At 31.3% G+C, this 23,789-nt stretch overlaps 1 protein-coding gene across 1 annotated transcript; it reads left to right on the top strand.

The window, feature by feature from the left end:
* Window positions 1-612: 612 nt before the first annotated feature.
* On the top strand, window positions 613-22,732 carry LOC129226692 (palmitoyltransferase ZDHHC5-like). Its single transcript, XM_054861322.1, has 8 exons — window positions 613-704; window positions 6,605-6,726; window positions 9,160-9,317; window positions 11,692-11,864; window positions 12,994-13,096; window positions 15,452-15,543; window positions 17,781-17,877; window positions 21,656-22,732. Exons 1-8 carry the CDS (start codon window positions 613-615, stop codon window positions 22,730-22,732), a joined length of 1,914 nt encoding a protein of 637 aa, XP_054717297.1.
* Window positions 22,733-23,789: the final 1,057 nt, after the last annotated feature.

Raw genomic sequence — 23,789 nt, forward strand, 5'->3', positions numbered from 1 at the left:
GTTCAATTAATGCATTTATTACGCGTATATTGACGGAGTCTGGAGTATAATCAAAACGGAAAGACCAGATGATTGGATCCATTTAATTTCAGTAAATGACTGAAATTTGAAACAACATTCAATGTTCTTTCTTTAATGTTTCCCACAGAACATATTTTTCTGCGAAATATAACTGTGAGAAATTTTAACTGTGACTGCAGATTTACTAATTGTTGTTATGGAAGATGCTCAAATGTCAAAAGTTGTATGGCCTGTAATTTTTTTTTTTTAACGTGGAAGTGATTATGTTCAGATTCCACTTCATTAAATAATTTAACCGAAAGATAATAGGCATTTCACTAAAGTTTAACTTACGCCTTTTTTCAATTGTAGAATCAAAAGTTTCGTTCTAACTGTTCGAAATTATCATTAAATAAACCGGTTTAAATATGTTTATTTGCTACTATTTGATATTTTCTTCTTTTAGTATTTTTGCTCTTTATCGTAAAAATTATAAGAGCTGTTTGTTTATTAATAATTTTACATGAATAATTTACTAATTTCTTCTAAAATTTTCGAAGTTTTTTTTTTTTTGAGTATTATGTGCAAAATGTAATAATGTAACAAACAATTATGAGCAAGTGCAATCCTGTAACTAGAATAATCCCTGCATGTTTTGCATGGATTATTTTACTGCTCTCTACTGGAGCATTTTTCGCATTCCCGTAAGTAATCATATTCTTATGGAAATAAATGTACCTATTCTATACTATAGTACTTTGTGAATTTGACAAATTACAAATTAGCTGCAAACTGATTAAACCTATCAATATTTATGCTTTTTTCCACAACATTGATTAAAACATTTTTAAAAGCTAAAAGATACGCCTTCTGATTTCTATATTTGGTCTATACTCTTAAACCAATGTGTAGGCATTAAATCAAAAACTTTAATTAGTATTAAAACTAATTTATCTGAATTTCCGATCATGTGTAGTTAGTTATGTATTGCTTTGAAATAAGATTTTTTAAGGCTAATCCAGTTGTGATGTGAAAATCATACAGGGTGATTTTATCATACAGGGTTTTCCTTTTGCCAGTAGGAAAAACTGATTTTTGCTCTGCTAGTGACAGAAACTGGTTATAACTGGTAAAAAGCTGCACTAACTGACAAAAACTAAAAGACATCTTTAATAGTTTATGGGATATGAGTTATAGGTAAACTAAAAAACGTTACTTCATTTCATCAATGTAAAAAATAAAAGCTATATTGCTGTTTAGTTGACTTAGCCCCGGGTTTATTGATTTAAATCAAGTGATGTTTTTAAAAAAAAATCATTCATTTGAATCAAGTAATATTTTAAACAAAATCATTAATTAAATTCTGGATTATATTTTTATAAATTTATTTTGCATTTTTAGAATGTGTTGCTCTAAATTTAACTACACTGCGTTATAAAATTTTAACTTCAAGTGGCAAAACTACAACATAGGTCTCTCTTTCTGTACGTGTAACAGATTTTCAGACTCTTTCAACAAGGCTTTTACTCCAAAATTACAATTAAAAAAAGAAATGTGCAAGTTTTCTTAAACAGTAAATATTTTTACAGTCGAGTTTTGGAACTATCCCCAGCTAATAAATTGGTGGACCTTTTTAATTAAAAAAAAAGCAATAAATGAAAGTTCTTGCTTGTTCCTTGATGAAAAAGCAGATCCTGAGAGAATTTTCTTGGTTTTGAATGGTGATAATACTGTAAATAAATTGTACTTAGGTTAACATTTAATGGTTTGTTCCTTACATTATTTATTGTACATTAATAATTTTATGTCATTTTTCTGAGTTTCTACTAGTTTTTGCCTAGTGATGTAAAATACCCGGATATTTATTTTTAGGGGTAAATACCCAGGGTATATACCCGGGTAAATACCCAAAATGGGTAAATACCCGGGTATTTATTTCAAAAATTTATATTCATCTAAAATACTTTTCTGTATGTATTCCATTATGTATATATACAACCAACCATATACAAAACAATAAATTTTTGCCCAAAAATTGCATTTTGATCACATATTTAAAGAATTATTGTGTGAAACAGCTTAGCAATCTAATATGATATTCAAATTAAATGTGTTGGATATGCCTAATCAATGTTGATAGCCAAATTTCAGATATAAAAAGCCATTCTACAAAAAGAAAAAAGCTTAACTGGTTACAAAAAAAAGCAAACATCAATTTTTTAAGGTCCTAGTCTTTTATAACCCAGTAATATGTCCCTGCATGACATCAAAATGTAACGAAATGTCGCTCAATTTATTATTACAATTTATTTACTTATATCTTATGCAGAAATTTCCTCCAAACTTAGTTCAATTGTTCAGGTGTATTCTGTATCAAACACACATATATATATACACACACACATAATATACATAAACATTTAAAATTCATTTAAAATTTTTAATCTTTTATTTTAGGGTTTCTGTTTAAAAAAGATAATAGTCACCTTTTAATACTACCTAAATTTTTTTGCAAAATGCGCAATTACTAGGGGATTTTCCCTGCCTTCGGATAAATGCCCAAAAAAATATTTACCTTCCCACCCTACAGGGGAGCAAATGCAAATGAGCAAGGCAACAGAAAAGAAAATTTTGCTTTTTTTTTTTTTTTTGGTTTATTAATGTGAAAACTGTTTCTATATTTTCCATGATATCACTTAAATATCAATAAAATAAATAACACCATAGTTTCTTAATAACTTCTCAGTTTATTCTTCCAAACATCCCTCATGCTTCCTTTTTTTTTTCATTTTGGATATGACTAACCTAGATTGTGATTTTAAAATCCTAAAGTTCATAATGAATTGCTTATACTTCTCCAATTATGACATTTAAAAGAAAGGTTCTTTGGTTCACAATATGTTTCTTTCATGATTTCATCAAGTCTTCCAATAAAAAATATAAACTGTGTAAATACATATGTATATGTCAGTTTTACCAATTATTTCATATTTAGATTTAAAAAAAAAATTCTCATTCGCTTTTTTGCAATTTTTGTAAAATACCCAGTTTTTGGGTATTTACCCAGGCCTTGGGTAAATACCCGGGTAAATACCCAAAAAATATTTACCTACCCGCTGGGTATTTACCCGATCCACATCACTATTTTTGCCACATGTGGCGGGGAAAAGGGTATTTGCCATACCAGTTTTAACCAGTTTCTACCTGTGGTTGAAACTTGCCAACTCTGCATCAAAGTGAGCCCATGTGTCTTCATCTATTGAGAAATCGGACATAAAAATTCCCTGTACCACTGATGTCTGTACCTTAATGGTACCTCATGAAAGTCTGGATGCCATATTGGAGTCTGCACTAGGTCTGCATAAGACTAAAGCATCTAAAAATAGCTACCCCAACCAGGGTTGGCAAGTTTCTGCCGAGGCGGTTAAAACCACTGGTAGAAACCGGTTAAAACCGGCATGGCAAAAACCACTTTCTGCCACATTTGCCGCAGAAACTGGCAAAAACTCACAAAATAGAAAAAAATTAAGTTATTGACATGCAATAGAAAGTGCATGGAAAAAATAATTATTAACCAAAGCACAATTTAATTTCGATATTACCACAATTTAAAATCAAATGTTACATTGTTTGGACCCTGCAGTTGCTTCTTAGAAAAGGTGGTTTCAAAAATCTAAACAGTTTCTCAATCTAATATATACAAATGAGAAACTTTAGAATATTCCTGCAACAGAAGAGCTAGCTGGCAATGCATGAAGAAACAAGCAATGGAGAATGATGGGACAATGGTTCGTGAAACTTTCATCTATTGTATATTTTTTTTAACTGGTCCACAATGTAGTAACTGGGGTAGTGGGAGAAATTCAACTGGAAAAATAAGTTTCGAGACATAGAGCCAATTTGTTTTGCAAAGCTGTGATATTAGGTACAAAATCTATGTTAATATTGGCAAGTAAAATTCTGGCAATTTCTTCTAGAAGCACGTGATAATTTCAATCAAAAACAATTTAGATGAAGCATATAAGTGAGCAAATTAAAATCCGAAAAACCTTTTAATTTTGTATGTCGCTCCTCTTTCCTGAGCACCTATATGATTTTTCGTCCTTTGTTAGATTAATCCAAACATTACGAGTATCTGCAATTGAAAAGCTGCCTTCTCGAACTAAATCAAGGGCATTAGCATAGGATTTTATTTTTTTAAATGATGAAATGAAGTTTAATTTTTTAGTTTACTTAAACGAATATCATATAGCAATCACTTAAGTAATTAAAGATGCTTTTAAGTTTTTGCCAGTTTCTGCCGGTTTTTACCGGTTATAACCAGTTTCTGCCACTGGCACGGCAAAAACTAGTTTCTGCCCGCAGAAAGTTAACCCTGACCCCAATAGAATGGAGGAAAAAAAGCTCAAAGGCTTCTTAACCGAAGAGGGTCCAGTCCTAACCACTTCTGTTAATCACAGTTCTGCTATGCATCCAGGGTTCAAAAATATCATGATATTTTCGAAAATATCCGATATTTTGATACATCGATATTTTGATATATATCCGATATTTTCAACTGGCACAAATTGGTCTTCAAAATAGTGAATGCATCCTCAAATCTCTCTCACTCTTTCTTTTCTTACATTATTATTACAATATATAGACTTAAATCTAAGGTTTCTCTCATTATTTATATCTAACATTTGATTTTACGTTTTTGTCAATTTTAATGAAGTTTAGCTGTTTTACTCATTTTTCTTGTTAGCTACTTTTACAGTAAAATGATTCAGAAATAAAAAATGCAATATCTGGTACGCAGTCATAAGATATTTCCTTTTTTTTCTGACCAATGTTTAATAAGGCACTTTTAATATGATTTAAAATTGTTACACATTACTAATAATTAAAATGAACATAAAATAAAAAAGAACAAATGTACAATATTACTATGATTAATATAATTTTTTTTGAAAATACCGTAGTTGAAAAAATAAATATTAAAGTATCATGATATTTTCAAGATAAATAAAGGATATATATATCATGATATATATCGGCGAATCCTGTATGCATCTAAAATCTTTTTTTTTTTTTTTTTGAAAAGAGAGTAAATGTTAAATCAAAATTTGTGGTCTCAAAATACGACTAACGACTGTTTGTCCTTAACCTTCTAAAGTTAGCAACTGTTTAGTTTTTTCAGCAAACGTATAGATAGAATCAAATAAAATGAAAGTTATTTGTTTTTATTAGTGATGTTCCGGATATCCGTATCCGCATCCACGGATATCTGAGGGAAAATAAAGATCTGTATCCGTATCCGTTACTTTTTTGACGGATCTTAAACAGAAATTATCTTAAACAGATAATTTCTATTCTAAAAATTTTTTAATATATGAATAAAAGACTTAAATTCCGTTTAAATTAGGTTTTATTCCCTTTTTAAATTATAAGGTTTAAAAAGGGACTTGATCGAAAGCGTTCTTAGCTTGGCCTCGTTTTCGTAGAACTTTAATTACCAGACACATTAATTAAAAAATGACTTAACGTTTTTTACAATTATTGTAGTAAAAATTTACCTGTACGTTAAAAATGTTGGCCCTAATTGAAAGAATGAAGTTTTCTGCGTTTGATATTTATTTGAAACTTTTAACTTATATAGAGTAGGAGCTATAATTTTGTTAAGTAAATTTAAAGCTTTTAAACGCATGATTGGTTGCGATTTCATAGTCGGAAGATAAGGAGAAAAAGCTCAATGATTTAAAATTGTTACCTGCTGTCAGTTCCTATTTTTTAACAAATGTGTAATCTAACCCGCGAAATTCATCTTAATATGAGGTCGACTCTCTGGGACATGTTTTGTTTTTTAATTTTTAATTTAATTTTAGTTTTTGTTATTGATTTGGGGTTTCTGTTATTCTTCATTTTCGTTTTTCTCAATTTTCTATGTACTATTTGTCAAGGTGTTCCCGGCTCTGCATTTCGTCGGTTGGAGTAAGTTCGGTGGAATCGGTCAGCACTGAATTTATGCTGAAATAAAATGCGTTTTCCACATTCTATCTAAGCATTAAAGCAGCGCTGACACATTCCTTCCAACTCTCCCTCAATTTTTACGGAGATTTCTTTAAATAGTTAAATCATAGTCTTGATTATATTTTTGCCGCAGTTGACATTTTTTGAAGAAACTGCCATTATTCTGACGGGAATACCTTCCGTAACAAATTTTGCACTTGAATAGTTGAATTCGGGGGGGAAAAAAGTTGAGATCCGTATCCGCGGATCTTGACACTAATGATCCAGATCCGTATCCGTGGATCTACTTTTTTAACGATCCGGCACATCACTAGTTTCTATTATCTGTCATCGGTTCTCCACCATTTGCAGACCCAGTGCATTTATCAGGGGCTGGCATCTAGTCTTTCTATGACATCTCTATTGGGGGATAACTATTAACACCTGAAATTAAGGTTTTTATGATGCTAAATAAAATCTTTTTTTTTTTTAAATTCAGATGCACATGTACTGGCTAAGTAGTCAAAATTAAACTTTTATTTTGTTGCCTATTTTTGTTTGAATGAAAAGATGAACTATTCTATGATATCTCATTTCTGGTTTCTATTTAAAGATGTCGCTACTTGATGTCTGTATACAGTATTGCTATACCAGTTGTCCAAGGTGTAATTACAGTATTTGTAATTGTGAACTTTACTTTGGCGACTTTTGTTAATCCTGGCGTCATTCCAAAAGGTGAGCTAGCTAATTTTTGTAATATAGTTTATTAATGTTTAGTCTTTATTCTGAATCAGAGCTAATCTAATAGGATTGTACTGTACAATTAGTAAGCTTACTAAGTAGATTTAAATATAGCATCTAAATTTTATTTTAGCATAAACCAGGATGTAAAATTACATGTTACTATTCTGTTGTGGGAAGTTAATAGGCAGTATCTGCAGAAATGGGTTTTCAAGATTTTTGAAGAATTTCGTTTTGGATTCCATACTAACAATAAGGAAATATTCAAGTTTGACATTTTTTCCGTGCCTTGTTTTCAGAGGAAACCAAATAAGCAAGTTCGTACACTGAAGTACAATAGATGACAAAAATGCAAAGAAAGAAAAAATTTGCAGCTACCCTTTACCTTTCTCTACCATTTACCTTATTACCTTTTACCTACCTACCTATTTGTAGAAACCTTCCCACGGCAGTATTTGTAAACGTAAGTATTGTAAATAACAGGGGTAGTCTACATGTACGCCATATACTCTCAAACATTTTTTAGACATTATGTGTATGATCACATACACATATTATGCATAATGTGTTAATTGGAGTATATCCGCAGAAAAATTGATAGGAACATCACTGGTAAAAAAAAAATTAAGTTCTGGACTTGTCTTTTCTTTTTTTTTTCTTTCTTAAAGTATTCTTTGCCTTTTCAAAATGTAATAAGTTTTCATTCTCTAAATATAAGCCAATCTGTTGATTTTGATGGTAATTTACCTGAATGAATGTCAATCAAATGAATGAAAATCAAAAGATGAAGCTTGATGAGCAATATATTTTATACTTGAATTTTATTTTTAGTTGTAGATACTAATATACAAATACAAATACAAAAGTGACGACCAGCAACAGGCTCTGGGCCCAGCTAGACTGGTCCTAGTCAATTTACTATCCCCAGTGTAGATCAATGGCCCTCTTAAAACTATCCCCTCCCTTGCTCATTACCACCTCTTCCGGTAAACTGTTCCAAGGTTCCACTACCCTGCTAAAATAATAATTTTTCCTAACATCCATATTAGCCTGAGATTTAAATAGCTTAAAACAATGACCCCTTGTCCTGTTTTCAGTGCTAAACTTCAGCCCCGTAAGCTTGGTTGGATTTATAAACATTTTTAAATTTGAATTGTTGAAGAAAATGAGCATGATACAAACGCATTACAAAGTTATTTTCACATTTCAATGGAAATGTCAGAACTCAACCCTCATGAATGTATAAAAAATTTCCAGGTTTATGCTGGATTCAGTAATGGTAATTATTTTGTAAAAACCAGCATTTGATTAGTAGTGACCAATCATTGAACATTTTGAAATCAAATGAAAATTGATCAAATGGACTTAAAAATGAGGGCAGGCAATGAAATCAGATGAATGAAAGTTGAACATAAGTGCAGTACATCCTCTTTAATGCAAAACTCTACTAATCCCAACCTTTTGTTGACATTAGGATTACCAGATTTTAGGCTTTTACAGCAGTAGCACAGGCAGAGCTACCTTCTGGAAGGATTTTTTGATCAAAACAGTCCCGCTTTGTATATAAACTTCTGTACTAGGATTGGCAACAAGGTTAACAATGACCTCTGGGAGATGCATCAGAAGCCCCCCCCCCCAAACCTGAGTTTGAGACCCTCTAACCCCCCTTTTGCTGCACCACTTATACAGGGTGCCCCAAAATGACCGCATAAACTCTGCACAGCTAGATTCCTTGTTGGGGTACATAAATTCTGCTTAAAAAAGAGTTTCTGTACCATCCATAGTTTACGAGAAAAATACGGAAAACAAAGTATAACGTCACACACACACTGCCAGTGCAAGGAGAAAACACATTATTGGACATATCAACTACAGTATTTGAAACTTTTCTAGAGAATAATTTTTAAAACGTCATTGTGCGTATTTGTTGATAGACGTAATGTACGTATACTGCTCTTGATGTGTTCAATAAAGTGTTTTTTCTTGCAACGGCAGTGACGTCTTACTTTGTTTTTCGTATTTTTCTTGTAAACTATGGATCGTACAGGAACGCTTCTTTGGGCAGTTTTTATGTACTCCCAACAAGGAATATAGCTGAGCAGATTTAATGCGGTTGTTTTGGAATACCCTGTAAAAATATAAATATTTGGAAAATTTAGTCCAATTGTCTCACACCTAGCAGTGGAATCACCCTGGAAACAGGGGTTGCAACTGGCCCGAAGGCGAAAAATAAATCTTAGTACCAAAGTCCACCTCCAAAGACGATGTATTGCGGTATTCCAGGGGAACCGAGTTGTACATCAACACTACCCTGTACCCACCAGTCAGGTTGGACAAGACCAAGACTGGAGCTGCCACTGGCTAATCTAGCCATTTTGGTGACTAGTTTAAAATATATCACTTGAAGACATATTTCTTTTATTTTAGCTACACAAGATGAAATCAAAGGAGATGGCCTTGGAGGTCCTACGTATCAAGACATTGAAATTCATGGCGTACGGGTGCGTTTGAAGTGGTGTGTCACTTGTCAGTTTTACCGTCCTCCACGTTGTGTTCATTGTGGTATCTGTGACAACTGCATTGAGGTAATTATTCTTCGTTAATATTTTCTTATATAATCACATTTTGTTAACACAAACAAAGTACATTATCATAATTTTTAGTTGTTCATATCCCTTAAATTGAAACAAATTCTTGTTTATGAGGTTTATTTGTATTTGATTTGCATGCACATCAGTCATTTTTTTAAAAAGATTTTATTCTTGAAAAATATTTTTTAACTTTAAACAGGGTTTAGAGTTTCCCTGATGTTCCTGATAAAAATATGTTGTCCTTGTTATTAGTGTTTTGTCCTAATATTCTTAATTTTTTAAAAATAACTAATATCAATGGATTTTTTTCTGTGCAGTAGTGCCAATTCTGCACCAAAAATAATTTATTTTGATGAGAAGACTATTCATTGAAAATATCATGATGTGTTTGAGATTTCAATCCTTTTGCATCCTTTAATTCTTTCAAGTACTTTGAAAGTTGAAAGTTATCTACTTATTTTATTTATTATTTAAATAATTCAATTATATATTTTTTTCTCAAATTTGAGGTGTACTACCTAATTATGATATGGTAAAAAGTAAACTTTAAAGTTATACTCATTTAATTGTTTAATTTTTTTAATATAAAGTATTATTTGTAAGTTTTTTTTTCTATATTTTAACCATAAGCTTCTAAAAGGAAAGAAACTTATTCTGAATATTCAGTTTATATTAGCTATATCTTAAGGAAATTTGAATTATTTTTGGAATTACAGTTAATTTTGTTAAAATAAATTCTTTTGCTCTGACAAATGAGCATCTCAAAGGTTCTATAAGCATATTGTGTACTGTGTATTTCTTCAGTGTTAAATTCAAATTTTTTATATGAAGTGGATAAAAAAAAGTCAAAAAGCAAGTAATTTGCATGCAGAGAAATGAAAAAAAAGCCAGCAAACGAGATCAACTGCGTATTTAACACTTCGAGTTATGAGCTTCCGAAGCTTTAAAAGAAAGAAGCTGTAAATCTCTTATGGCTGGAAGATCTGCCAAAAATGTAGTTTTTGAGGTGGAGGAATGAACATTGCATAAGGCAAGGATGGCTGATTGAAAAATGCATATACCATTACAGATTAAACCACTCAGGCTGCAAACTTTAAATGCTTTTTTCTTGAAACTAGTTTTTTCGATACTGTTGACAAGATACTTCAAGTTCTAATGCTCCAATTTACTTGAAATTTAGTACAGACTTTCTTAATACTATCAAAATTGTCTCCATGTAGGAGTTTTGTAATTTTTGATTTTTATTATTTTTGAAAAAAGGCCAAGAAAAATTACCTTTTTTTGTTCAAAAAGATGCTATTTTGTGATTTTTTTTCTTCTTTCAAATCAGCTGCATCCAGATAATTCTACATCCTTGTCAAAAAGAATTAACCTTAACTTGATGTTTCAGATCACCAGGGGGATTGGAATCATGTCAACCAGAAGACCCTCTTTTTTTTTTTTTTTCAAGTCCCCTCTTTGCCAGCCTCCACCAACTTCAATTTTGAATTTTTTTTCAACAATTATACATTTTTATACTTTTAAAGTATCAATACAAAACTGATAAAAATAGATCGTGAAAATAGTTACTTTTTTTTTTTGCTTCCATAAAATCACCTCAAAATCAAGCTTCTGGACTAGAATACCCCCTTAAATTTTAAAATTATTTTTTATATTTTTTAGTAATTATTATCAATGTCAAGGTTGAATGTTATTAACATTAAAATAAATACATATGCTAAATCATTATGTTTTTACTCTGTGAAAGCCATGTTTGAGTTTAAAGTTAATTTTGTGAGAATATTATTTGTACAGTAAAACGTCTCCTAACGGACACCCCTCAAAGGCAGACACCAAGGGCGCCCATATGCAAAATTGTAAGGGGGGGGGACTCGGATATTTCCCCCATAGGTTAGGAGGGTATTTTCTCGATAGAAACCGTTTTCAGGACAGATTAGAGTCATTAAAATATTTCATTTGTTTTAACTTATTCATTAATGGCTGGAGAATAAATGTTTTCACATTTTTGCAAAGAAAAAAGTACCAAAAGCAAGGAAGTTCTAATTTAAAAGGGGGGCTCGAGCTCCCCTTGCCCCCCTATATGGGCACTCTTGGCGGACACCCCTCTTATGCGGACAATTTTTCATTCCGCAGTTCCAATACAAATAACATTATTAAACCCCTGTCCTGGGGACACCTCTCTATAGTGGACAAAAAAAATTGTCCCGTTAGTGTCCGCATTAGAGGGATTTTACTGTAGTTGAATATCTTGCAACATTTTAATCACACATTTACTTTTTATGATTCTCTCTTTTTAATGTTGAAAACTTATCTGTTGTTAAGTTTGCTTTTATAAATCTCCAAATATACCTTTTTTTTTTCTTTTTAGACATTTGATCACCATTGTCCATGGGTCAACAATTGCATTGGAAGACGAAATTATCGTTATTTTTTCATGTTTCTGCTTTGGCTTAGCATACATATGATATCCATTCTTGGCCTATGTTCTTTATACATAAAAGACCATTTTGAGGATTTCAAAAAATTAGACACTATTCTGACGTATCCTTCTTTGCTAGTTATTTGGAAAAAAAAAAAAAAATACTCCAAATGCCATAATGTTCTTTGAGTGGCATTTGGCAAAAAAAACTGAAAGTATGTTTAATGTGTTGGTTTCTGGTTTCAAGTTTCTTCTTATTCTAGAAACATTTTTTGTTTGAAACAAACAGTAATATTTTTATAAGAAAAATTTTACTCTGTGTATTAGAAACTTTTAAAAATTTAAAATTTGTGATGAATTTTGAAGTTTTGCTGCATTTAGTTTATAGTTTGTTAACCTGCTGTATGTTACTAAAGGGGTTAAATAGTTTCTAAATTGGTCTTTTGCACCATTTTGGGGGGAAATCATTGTTCATTTAGACGCAAACTCAAGGGGTGTTATAATTTGGCGGACACTTGACGATACATCACCATTCTTTTGGCGACAAATTTTGCGATTTTTTTTTTCTCCTAAATCTGGTGTTTAATTTGGCCATTGTTGATGATATTTAGGGAGTAAACTATTGAATCACATTAAAATTGCCAATAACGGGGAAATAACATTAAATTGGTGTAAAAGGAAGTCATGTACTGCACACATCAGCTCGTTTATTTATAGTAGATAGCTATGATTATGAGGAAATTAATTTGCAAGAATTGTTTCTTGGTTATTTGATATTAATAATGTCTGAACTATCACAATAAATTATTTCTTGGATTATTTATACCAAGGCTCATTTACATATTGTATTTTTTATATTAAAGATTTTCAAACAATATTCTCCTATAGAAATCTCTATATGTAAGGAAATGAAATTACAAGATTTAACTCTTAATTATTTAATTAATTACAAATAACTTAGTTGCAAATATGAATATTAAACATTCCTTAACAATTAATTTATAAAATCTTCATGTTTTTCTAAAAATAAAATACGTTTTTCTTTACAAATAGTTATAAAGACAAAATAAACCCGGTTTAAACCCTTTTTTTTCAAAAAAAAAAACTTATTACACCAACCATAATAATAATATTACTCTTGTGCTTTATACATACCTTTCAGTGTGAAAGTATAATTTTATTTGCATTCATGTTAACCTTGTTTTATCTATTTGGTTTCACTTAAGAAATTTTATCTTAACTACTATAAAGTATTGTTATAGTTGGAATCATCATTGTTCTTTTTATACCTATTATTGGACTTACTGCATATCACACGATATTGATTATACAAGGAAGAACAACTAATGAAAAAGTAAAGCAATTTTTGGATAACTTATTTTATCCATTATATATGATTTATTTAATATTTTGATTAAGTGAATAATAATTGCTTAGTAAGTTGCTTTATGTGCAATATTTACAGTCAAGTCCCGACTTACTCGAGGGATGCATTCCAAGATCCCTCACGTAAGTCGAAATTTCGCATTGTGCAAAAGGGTATGTGTAAAAACTTTTATGAACGTATCCAATTATTTTAGACACTTGTAAACACCTCCTCAATTGTTAAAAACCATTTCTTAACGATACATTACTGTTTCTTACATAAAGAACTAAATGTTAACTTATATTTAAAAAAAATACCCGTTTTGTTCAACATTAAATACTGCTACGATGCACAAAATGAATGATCGATGGAAAAGAAAGACATAAAATAAACCAGTGTAAGGTGCATACAGTATACAGTAAGAAAAGCAAATGCACTATAGTTGTACTGTACCATAGATACTGTATAGATCCATTAATGATATTTGTAACTTAAAAAAGTGAAGATGATAATTAAATGATTTATGCTGCGTGATCAAACCTTTATTCTAATATATTTTTATACAGTTGCTTTACTAATTCTTTTATAACGTTTCCATCTGTGGCAACACCCCTCTTCCTGGTTTCTTTAATTCACAATACAAGAGCAGCTTCCATTTTCATAACTTTTACGGATTTCCTTTTCTTGGCTTTTAATTGTATGTATGCAGTATGGAATATTCACTCATACTTAATTGTCGTGCAACCTTCCACTCATTTTTTATTTCAGATTCAACTTTTCAAGAAGCTTTAGCATCGAGTAGCTTTAGCTTTCCTTTAATTGTTGAAAACTTTCTCTTTTCTTTCTATCTTCACAAACTTTAGATGAAGCAGCGCTCTTAGGTGTCATTATATTTCATCAACTTTCTCATTTAGAATGAAAAAAATAAATGGAAAATAAGTATCAGTTGTATAAGCGATGCTTAGAATAGTACGGTGTGGGAACTTCCGCTCTCAGTGATACAAAAGGGATGAAGGTCTATACACGAAAAAAAAGGTATAGTAGCCAATTACAAAGCCAATACTTAAACACCACGATTCCCCACCGATAATTTTCGCGTTGCAGGTGAGGAATTCTCGTAAGGCCTAAAAAATTTTCTTGGGGGGAAAAATCGCGTTATAGCCGTTTCGTGTAAGTTGGATCCCGTTGTAGCGGGATTTGACTGTAGTTGTGTTTTTTCATTTTCATAGCATTTACTGGTTTTTAGATGGAAAAATTTCATCTTTAAATATTCTTGTTTTATACCATTTATCAAAAATCACTATGTTGTTCAGTAGCCTGTATTTGTTATGCTTTCTCATTTACTAAATTCCTTTTTTCAAGAAAAAGTATATGCATTTATTAATACTGTTTTAAGCTTGATTTCTTGAATCATCACACCATCCTATTTGGCATAAATGATGTAAAATACAGTTTATGCAAATGCTAAATTGACGACTAGGAAGAGGCTCTAAGCTCAGTCTCATATGCTCGTATGAGTTCTTTTCAGCTGTGTGTCTGACAGTACATATTTTCCTCACAAACATAACAAATGTTTGCCGCTTTACCTTAAAAGGCATATATTTGACAGTCATTTGAAGTATTTTACTGTATTCTGTTGTTTTTTCATTTGGGTGACATTATCAATGTGACGTTGTCAACCTATTTTGAGCTTTAAAGCATAAGAATCAAGAAAAGCTTTAGTATTCAGCTCTTTGTGCCTCTCTAATTAGAAAGTGTGAATCACAACCTGTATAGCATAGTTGGTACAAACCTAACCTGGCAGCAGTGTGGAGGCTATACAGATCCCAATCACAGCATTATGTTGCTGCCTGCTTAGGTTTGCCCCAACTATAGATATGTTATCTCTTTGAGGGAGGGTTTTACTTGTCTATTATTTGCAGAAACTTTGTTCAGGGCAATTTGGTAGATCATTTATAGAATTTCTATAATCAATAACTTTGTTTCTTTTAAATGCTGAAAATTAATTTTCTCTTAAGCTGTTGTATTAAGACAACTGACATTCTACTTCACTATTAAAAGCAATAATGCATGTATGTTTGTTTGTATAAGTTTTATGTATTATTATTATTGTTATTTTGATAAGCTATGAATGTTAAAAGTAAATAGTGAAATGTATTTTCTTTTATACAATTGTAATATTTGCTAGGGTTAGGGCAAAACAATCATTTCTGTTCAGTACCCTTTTAATCTCTTTATTTTTGGTAACATTTTTGCAAATATAGGGGCATTTCACTTTATCATATTCATTCTCTTTGTTCTTTTATATTGAAGTAAGAAATTAGAAGTTAATTTCTTCATTAGGTTACAGGAAAATTTTTGGATGTTCCTAGTCCATATACAAGAGGTTGCTGTAAAAATATTATTTATAGTTTGTGCTATAGTCCTATTCCTAGGTAAGTATGTCTCCATTTTATAATAATGCTCATACACCAGTTGGTTAATCCTTTGAACAGCGGATGTTAATAATTTTTCTTGCCCTGTTATAACAAGTACTGTAGAACCTTGTTTGTCCATACAGAATGGGGCCAAAAGCAATCTGGGTAAATTTAAATATGAATAATCCTGGTGCAGAGAAAATAAGTAAAACAAATCCTTAAATAAGCAGATGTATTTTTTATTACAGCACAAAACAAAGCTTTATAGGAAAATTATATTGGATTGTGATTTGCACCATCCACAACACTTTAGCATTTCTAGTTCGGCTGCAGTGGGGTCGGACTAACGCTCTAAGTGCAGCCTGGTGTTTGTTAGATTGCTTTAATTTATTGGTGCCATCTATGCAGGAGTTGTACATTTAACCAAATAAAAAGCAAATTTTTGGCGCACTCATAGTTCTACTGTTATAATTTAAAACTATTTTTTGTGTGAATATAAAACTTTGCTTAAACTACAAATTTGATCCAGATTAACCAAAGATCCGGAAATCATTGGCAGATACAAGGGGAGGGTCATGGGGGTCATGACCTCCCCTAAACCGTCGACAATAGCATCCGTCCACATTGTGGTCAAACTCGGTATGAATCAAATGAAAACAATTTTAGTTTTCTTTTCATTTTTTTAAAAAATTTCTTCTTTCTATGCTTATGAAATTAATTTGCAATGTTTATGCCTATTAGGAGCACTATTCCTGACTAATTTCGAGCTTTTTATTGATATCTAAACATTTTATGAAATTTTTCGTGCCCAAAATAGTAGGTTCGTTTCGGGGAGGGGGATTCGTTCTTTTGTATGACCCCCTATTAAATAGTAGTCTACAACCGCCCCTGGGATAAACAAGGTTCTACTGTACCCTCAAAGGGTGCCATTTTTTATTTTCTCTCCCTAATATCCCATCATCTCTTCAAAAGGATGGATACACATTAACATTTATATGAAAAGAGTTATATTGGTCCATTTTTTCTTTATCGGGTTAATGCATTTTGCAAAAGTTACTAAAAATTTAAAAGTTTGAATCTGAACATTTTGTGTTTTATTGGCCTAAAGTTAATGCTAAAATTTTTTAAAATCCATGAAATGTTGGGGAAAAAATTGAGTTTGAATTATATAATAAATTCTTCTGCAGTTGGAACACTAAAATAGCGTAAAAATACTATTTCTACTTAACTTACTTTGTAAGTTTAGTTCTTTTAACTATTATAATTATTTGTTCATTTCCAAAAATGATGTAATACATTTTTTGAAGATATCCAAACCGACCTTTATGTAATTGATTTGGAACCTCCCTGGATTGTTGCATTGTATGTAAACAATTTGTTCCTTTTTGTTTAGTTTTAGTAATTTAAATACTTTTTTGTTCTAAACTATTGTCTTAGCTATATGCTTTTTCAAAAGATGTTAAATGTTTTGATTTTTTAAAATCTTGTACATTTCTTTTGATTTTATTGATTCCCTACTTCTTTGATAGCGACTGCTTTGTGTCAAACGTTTACAACTTTTTACACACTGAAAAATTGTAACCCTGCAAATATGTGTACTCAATAATTTGCCCAATTCATGCTTTAGTAGTGCTAATATTGTATTATTATGATTAATTGTGCATAAATAATAATGCTAAATTGTCCTTTTATCTGTGCAAAAATATTAGCAGCTTTTTTTTTGGGGGGGGGGGGGGGTACCTTCCATAAATGGTGTCATTTTTCAAAAAAATATTTTTAACCCCCTCCTCATAGGAAAAAATATTGTTTGATGTGTACTGTGTTGTTAAATTTTAATTACATACTTGAATGAAGGAAAGGAAAAATAGTTTCTTCATAAAGCATTCAGTATTAGACTTTCAAAAGTATTTCTCCAGAAAAAATATTTATGTTGCAGCTTAAAGTATCCCATAAAAATTTGGAGTCAAAAAATAAAACTGCATGATTGGTAAAAATCAAAAGGAACTAAGAGCTAGTTGAATAAAACATAAAATATTTAAGGATTGAAATGTAATAAAAACTATAACTTTCTTTCCATTTATATCAAAACTGGTATTATGTCCATTGCCAGTAAAAATCTCAAGATCTTTTGTGCAACCAGTTAAATTATCCATGCATAGTGTATAAGTGTTTTAAAAGTTTACTTCATATGAATTAAATGATGATTAGAAGAGATAATGTGTGACTGTAAGATAATTTTTATGGTCTTTCTGCAGGTATAAAAAGAAAAGCTCCTTTTATACTTCAGTTGATAAATATCACAGAAAAGGTTCTGGTGATCAAAAAGAGACTCAAGCAATCAGTCCTGCAAAGGTAAACCTTTTCTGCTCCTAAAGTTGTATTGTTAGGTATTTTCCCTAGTGGCTATCTATAAATGATGTCACACTTATTTTCAACTTTTTTGACCCCACCCCCTCAGTCAAAGTGTCGCACCACTGCAGCCCCTACCCCCTTCTTAGTCATATGTCACTCTATTTTTTACTGATCAATTATTTAAAAAGTGTGGTGTCATATTTCTTGTTACTCCTCACTTCCTCTTGTCACAAACTTACTATTTCACGAACACCTCCAAAAGTGACAGTTATGGACAGCCCCTTGCATCATCTCTAACACAGAAATGTGGCAAAAGTATTATGGCATAATAGACTTTGTTTAACTTACAGTGCAATATACATACTTGCCAACTCTACTGTTTTTAATGAGAGACTCCCGTTTTTTACGTCCATCTCCCAATTTCCCGTTTGTTACCATTTACTCCTGTTTTTAGTTTTTTCAATGAATTTTCAAAAAGTATCACTTTTTTCTCAATAGATGGCGCCCATTTCTAGTCATCCACCTATGCCTGGGGGAATTAGAACTCCATTCAGTGCATAAACATATGGACTGGAACCATTTTTTCCCTAGGGATAGGAATTCTATGACAATTTGTGTTAGGGAGTGTCAAAATAAGTTTTCTGCACAAACTTGTACGTGCCTTGCCAAAAACAGCATCAGATTTCAATCCTCTTGCATCTTGAAAAAATTTCAATTATTTTGAAGGTTGGAAGTTATTTTAACATGTGCTGCCAGATACTTACTTATTTAATATTTTGTTTTAATAATTTATTTCTATTTTTTGCGGGTTTTAGTAATTAAATTTTTGCAGTTACTTCTTTGGTGGGGACTGGGGAATGTACAAAAATTTTTAATTGAATACACTTCATGTAATTTGATTTTCCATTTTCTGTATTTTTTCTTGCTGCTATCAATTAGCTTCTATCTCAGAAAAATCCATATTTCATTTTAAATTTGACATTCATGGCATTTAAAAGCATAACATAATAGTTATGATGAAAAATATATTGCTGGCGAATCATCTATATAACCACTAGTAGAATCTCCTGTTTTTTTTTTTTTTTTTGCACGCTAACTGGTATAGCGATCCGGAATGTATACTGCGCACTTAAATATAAATCTTTTAACACGAAATTCGTTTAACATAATTTTTTTTTTGGTCCTTTCAGCTTCGTGTTAAACATTTTCCACTGTATTTAATAACATTTTAGTCCATTAATAAGTTTATCATAAGTTTATCTTTCTCTTCCCTAACCTAGATTTTTCCCAAAAGTTTGAGAAAACGTAGAAAAAACAAAAAGCATTATAAATGTGTTGGTTACTGGCTTCAAGTTTTTTCTTATTCTGGAAAAATGTTTCGCAATATAAAGTTTTTACAAGTGAAAAATTTTACTCCGTGTAATAGAAACTTGTGAAACTTTGAAAATTGTGATAAATTTAGAAGCCTTGCTGCACTCATTTTATAGTTTGTTCACCTGCTGTATGTTTGTTGCTAATATGTACACATTATATACCTATCAAATGACAATTTAGTTCGAAAATAAGACAGAATGTGTTTTTATTTTTTTATTACTATTTATTTATTTTTTAATCTCATTTTTGTGGAATTATTGTTTTCTTTATATGCTGGAATTTTTATTTTTTGCATAGTGAAAAATCATGTACATGGTAAGTTGAAAAAGCTTGGTAAATTGTAAAATAAAATAAAGGAAGCACAAGATACAATTAAAATACTTATATGTATTAGAATTCAAGGTAATTGTTATTAGCAGAGCTGTGGAATTGGAGTCAGGAGTCAAAGTTGGACGTATTTTGGGGTAAAGGAGTCGACGTCCATGTCGTTTGAAAACAGGCAGACTCTGGGCTTCTTTTTTCTTTAATATTCACTGTTTCTCCTAGCATTAAAAAAAATACTGACTACAATTGGTTCGATTACATGTATAATGGCCTACTAATAAGAAAATAAGTCATTGGCAACTAGCAGGCTTGATTATTTATTAAACTTGCTGTAGTAGCTACCCATGCTGTCCCCTAGTTTGCTTGCTTTTGAACTTCCTTTAACTAATAGCAACTGTCAGCAAACGGCTTCAATCTCAGTTATAAAGTAGTAAAAAGAATGTATCTCTTGAGCAAATCAGGGCCCATGTAGCTCAGGAGGAAACTTCTGAGGATATTTGTTAAATCCAAATAAATGTTGGCCAAAAGCGCAAATCCAAAACATCCGATAGAATTTATCTTTTTTTAAATCTTAAGACTATAAGCTATACTAAAGAACTATAAGTTTGGTTCTCACTAAAAAGTTTTGAAATAAAATAAGAATGATTTCTTAAGTTACAACACACAATTGTAGTTAATCTTAAAACCTTCATATTAAGGTTAATTCCAAAGCAGCCAATAAAATTTAAAATCGAGCGAAGACATATAGGGTATAGTAAAAGCTATTCATACAAAGCTGTGTACCGCCATAATTTTATGTAAAATTTTGCCTGCCGTACAAGAACCTGACCTTTTTCCGCAATATGATGCCCTATTTTCAATGAAATTTAATTGATGAAATATAATTTAAGATTTACTGGGGAAATTTTTCAGAATTAAAGTATTTGTATTTTTTATGAACTCTGAAATTAAGTTGATGTGTCACCCACCAGATGGGTGTCACTCGGGGGACATCGGCAAGTTACCTAGGTGACAGGTACAAGAACCCTCTTGGAGTGATGTCATTTGGGGGGGGGGGGGGGTACCGCCTCCTTGCAAGAAAGGTTTTTTGACTTAGAAAAAAGCTTTTGTTTTCTCGAGTTACAGCTTTCAGAAATTGAAAGCATACGCTCTGATAAACATCTATTTGTTAAACATTAAAGTAGAGCAAATTAATTCTTTTCAATTTTTTAAAAAAAGGATTGTTAAATAATCTCAGTTTTAAAATCGCAACTATGCAAAGTTAGGTTTTCAAATTGAATTTCTAACATTGTATGCATCTTATGTAAAATAAAATACAGTGCAAAAATTTCTTAAAAAGGAATTAATATTTCAATCTCTGTTTTGGGTTTTTTTCCCTTTCTAACAAGCGGGGAAAATTGAAAAAATATATATGTATATATATAAATAAATAAATAAAAAATTAATTAAAAAAGCCAGAGTCTGACATTGCAAAATCCAAGAGTTGGAGTGAGCCATTTTCCTTCCGACTCGGTAGCCCTGGTTATTAGCCACAATATATTTTTCACTTTGGTTGTACAGCTGCTATAATCTGTCGGCAAGCATTTCTTTTGGTATTGGTTGAAACAGCTGTCAAACATTGTTAGATTTGGCCCTTGTAGGCCTATTTTGAGGATGAGAGATAAGAACATGCATGAAGGTATTTATTTTGAATGTAAAGTGAGTGTTTAGTAGTTGTTTCTCATTCAGCTTAAATTCAATCATTAACCCAAAAAATACTAGTTTTTAATTTGATTTATGTTTTGTTTGAATCATTCAAGTATTCAAGGAATAATTAAATAGAACCATTATCAAATCAATGTGTTTCGCTATGTTTATAATATAATATTCATTAAAAAAAAGTTCTCGACCAGCAATGTGTTTTGGTTAATAATATCATTGTTTTTAAACAGTTTGTCATTGAGATGTCATATCGCTACTGTATTTGTTAAATTTTATCGCCGTTTTGTGCTGAATTACACTACATCACAGCAATTACTTTACATGTAATGTTTTAACAGGCTATTACAGCTAAAATCCTGCATCTTTTCTTACAATTTAGAATTCTGGAGGTTTTAAGTTTGTGGATCAAATGGACTATTCGACTTCTAAACAGACACAGTTCGATGATGAGTCTCCTCCATCATACCTCAACAGAGGGAGACTGCACTTGAGTCTCAGCGAGTCATTGCATACAAAACAGCCAGAATCATCTGCAAGAAGCCGTAGCTCCCGAGCCCTTACGCCTCCGGTGCCAATTAGGTTTGACTGTTCAAGGAGATCACTCCCTCCCCACAATAGACTTCATGCACCATCCCCTCACTATGTAGTTGCTCAATCAGTCCATGGTACCGTGTTCCACACCCAGCGAGATACCTCTAAAATCAGTGCTTGTACTTCAAGTCATTCTTCTAATCCTGTTTTATATTATCAGAATTCAAACCTCTACAAATATGAGTATGGAACATCTACAGATGCTTGTGGATCATCCAATTTTTATTCTCACTTGTATAAAAAGAAGGATCCACTATCTAAATCTGACGGATTTGCATTCCCCGTTGCAGATGCGATTAACAATGGAAAAGGGTTATCATCTGATACATGTTGCTTGGGCAATCAAACTGTCGATAAACTACAAGAGCTTGCAAATAGAACCATGATGGGGGGACAGTGTACTGATGTTTCTGTGCTAGAAGCTTTTCCAAAAGGGTGTAGTAGCTTTCACAATAGTCCAAGTAAAGAACATCATGATGCACACCAGCTACTTATTGCCCAAACTCCTCAGCAGTTATTCGTCAATAACTGTGTTGAATGTCAACAGAATTCTTCAAACCATTCTTGCCAAAGCAGCATATCTAGTGAATTTGCACGGACTCCGGGTAACAGACCTTTGTCGTTTGTGAAAGCAATGGAGATGTCCGAAGGCCTAGAGTGGAATCCTAATGACCGTCAGTACTCTAGGCAAATGGATTCTTCCCATGTCAAACCTGCATATGACATTGCTGCAAATTACAAAACTACATCACCAAATTCTGAAACAACTACAAATTACAAAATTACGTCACCAAATTCTGAAATGAATTATGAGATGAAAGGACAGAAAAATGATCATGAAATCAGCTATGAGATTTCAGTCTGAAGTTTAAAATATTTCATTTTTGTTTTGTGGCTGGAAGAACATCTGAAATTTGTTAGTAATCTCTTTTTTTTTTAAAGATCTAATTTCTAATTATTTCAATATTTCAGCATTTCTTAAATATTGTACTATATACACAAATGTACAGTCAAATCATGGTTTTTGTAGCTTCTATTGACTCATACCATAATTTGTTAACATGATGGGTTAATAAGAAGTAATTACCATGCTAATTAAAAGAAAAAACATTCCTGTTGAAAACCATAACTTTGTTGGTTATTCTGTCCATCTATATGAAGTTAATTATATTTTTGTTGATATTTTTTTTATTTCATTAATTTTGTTCATAATATTTCCACCTTTTTTATTTCCCAATTTCAGCCATTTTCTTGAATATTAGAATCATTTTTTCACTTTTTCAGATCTAATCTTTTCCAGAAAATCTGATGCTTTTCTTCTTGAAGACTGTCCAAATTTCATTAATTTTTTACATAATATTGTACAAAAATATTATAATTAGTATTTTTTTTTAAAGCAGCAGAATTGCATAAAAAATATGTTTTCCTTAGTAGTTTAACCTTTATCGTGCAGTGATAAGCAATTTTGCACCTAATAGATTCAATTTAAGTATGGTTGATCTCTTAATTTGACCATGGCTGATATGAACTCGCGGCTAAAACGAATGTTTTGTTAGTTAAGTTTGGTTTGTTGCTTAATTACAATAAAAGTTTCATGCATAATACATGCATTAAAATACCAGTTTCCAAAACGAACAAAAACTTCCTAACCCCATCACTAAAAAATTTTGGCGACTGATTACTGCAATTTTTTTTTCAGAAATTATCTATTGGTATTTCAAATTACTCGGAGGAGGTAAAACTGTATAGCTTCCATTGTGGATTACCACCAGTCTCTATTGTGGATTATCATTCTTTTCCAATTATTTTTTAGAAAACGTTAAATATAAATTGAAATCTTCGAATTATATCAACAAATAAGCTTCAATGTGTGCATTAGTAATAATAAATAGTAGTAATTTTTAAAATGTTGATTTACATTT

The sequence above is a fragment of the Uloborus diversus genome, chromosome 7 (assembly GCF_026930045.1).
Source record: "Uloborus diversus isolate 005 chromosome 7, Udiv.v.3.1, whole genome shotgun sequence".
NCBI classification, from domain to species: Eukaryota; Metazoa; Arthropoda; class Arachnida; order Araneae; family Uloboridae; genus Uloborus; species Uloborus diversus.

Bases quoted from the DNA above. Each gene is read 5' to 3' on its own strand.
- LOC129226692 (XM_054861322.1), top strand. From the start codon at position 613: ATGAGCAAGTGCAATCCTGTAACTAGAATAATCCCTGCATGTTTTGCA. The intron at 11,865-12,993 runs GTATCCTTCTTT...ACTACTATAAAG, and splicing joins AAATTAGACACTATTCTGAC to TATTGTTATAGTTGGAATCA. The intron at 13,097-15,451 runs GTAAAGCAATTT...TTTCTTCATTAG, and splicing joins GAAGAACAACTAATGAAAAA to GTTACAGGAAAATTTTTGGA.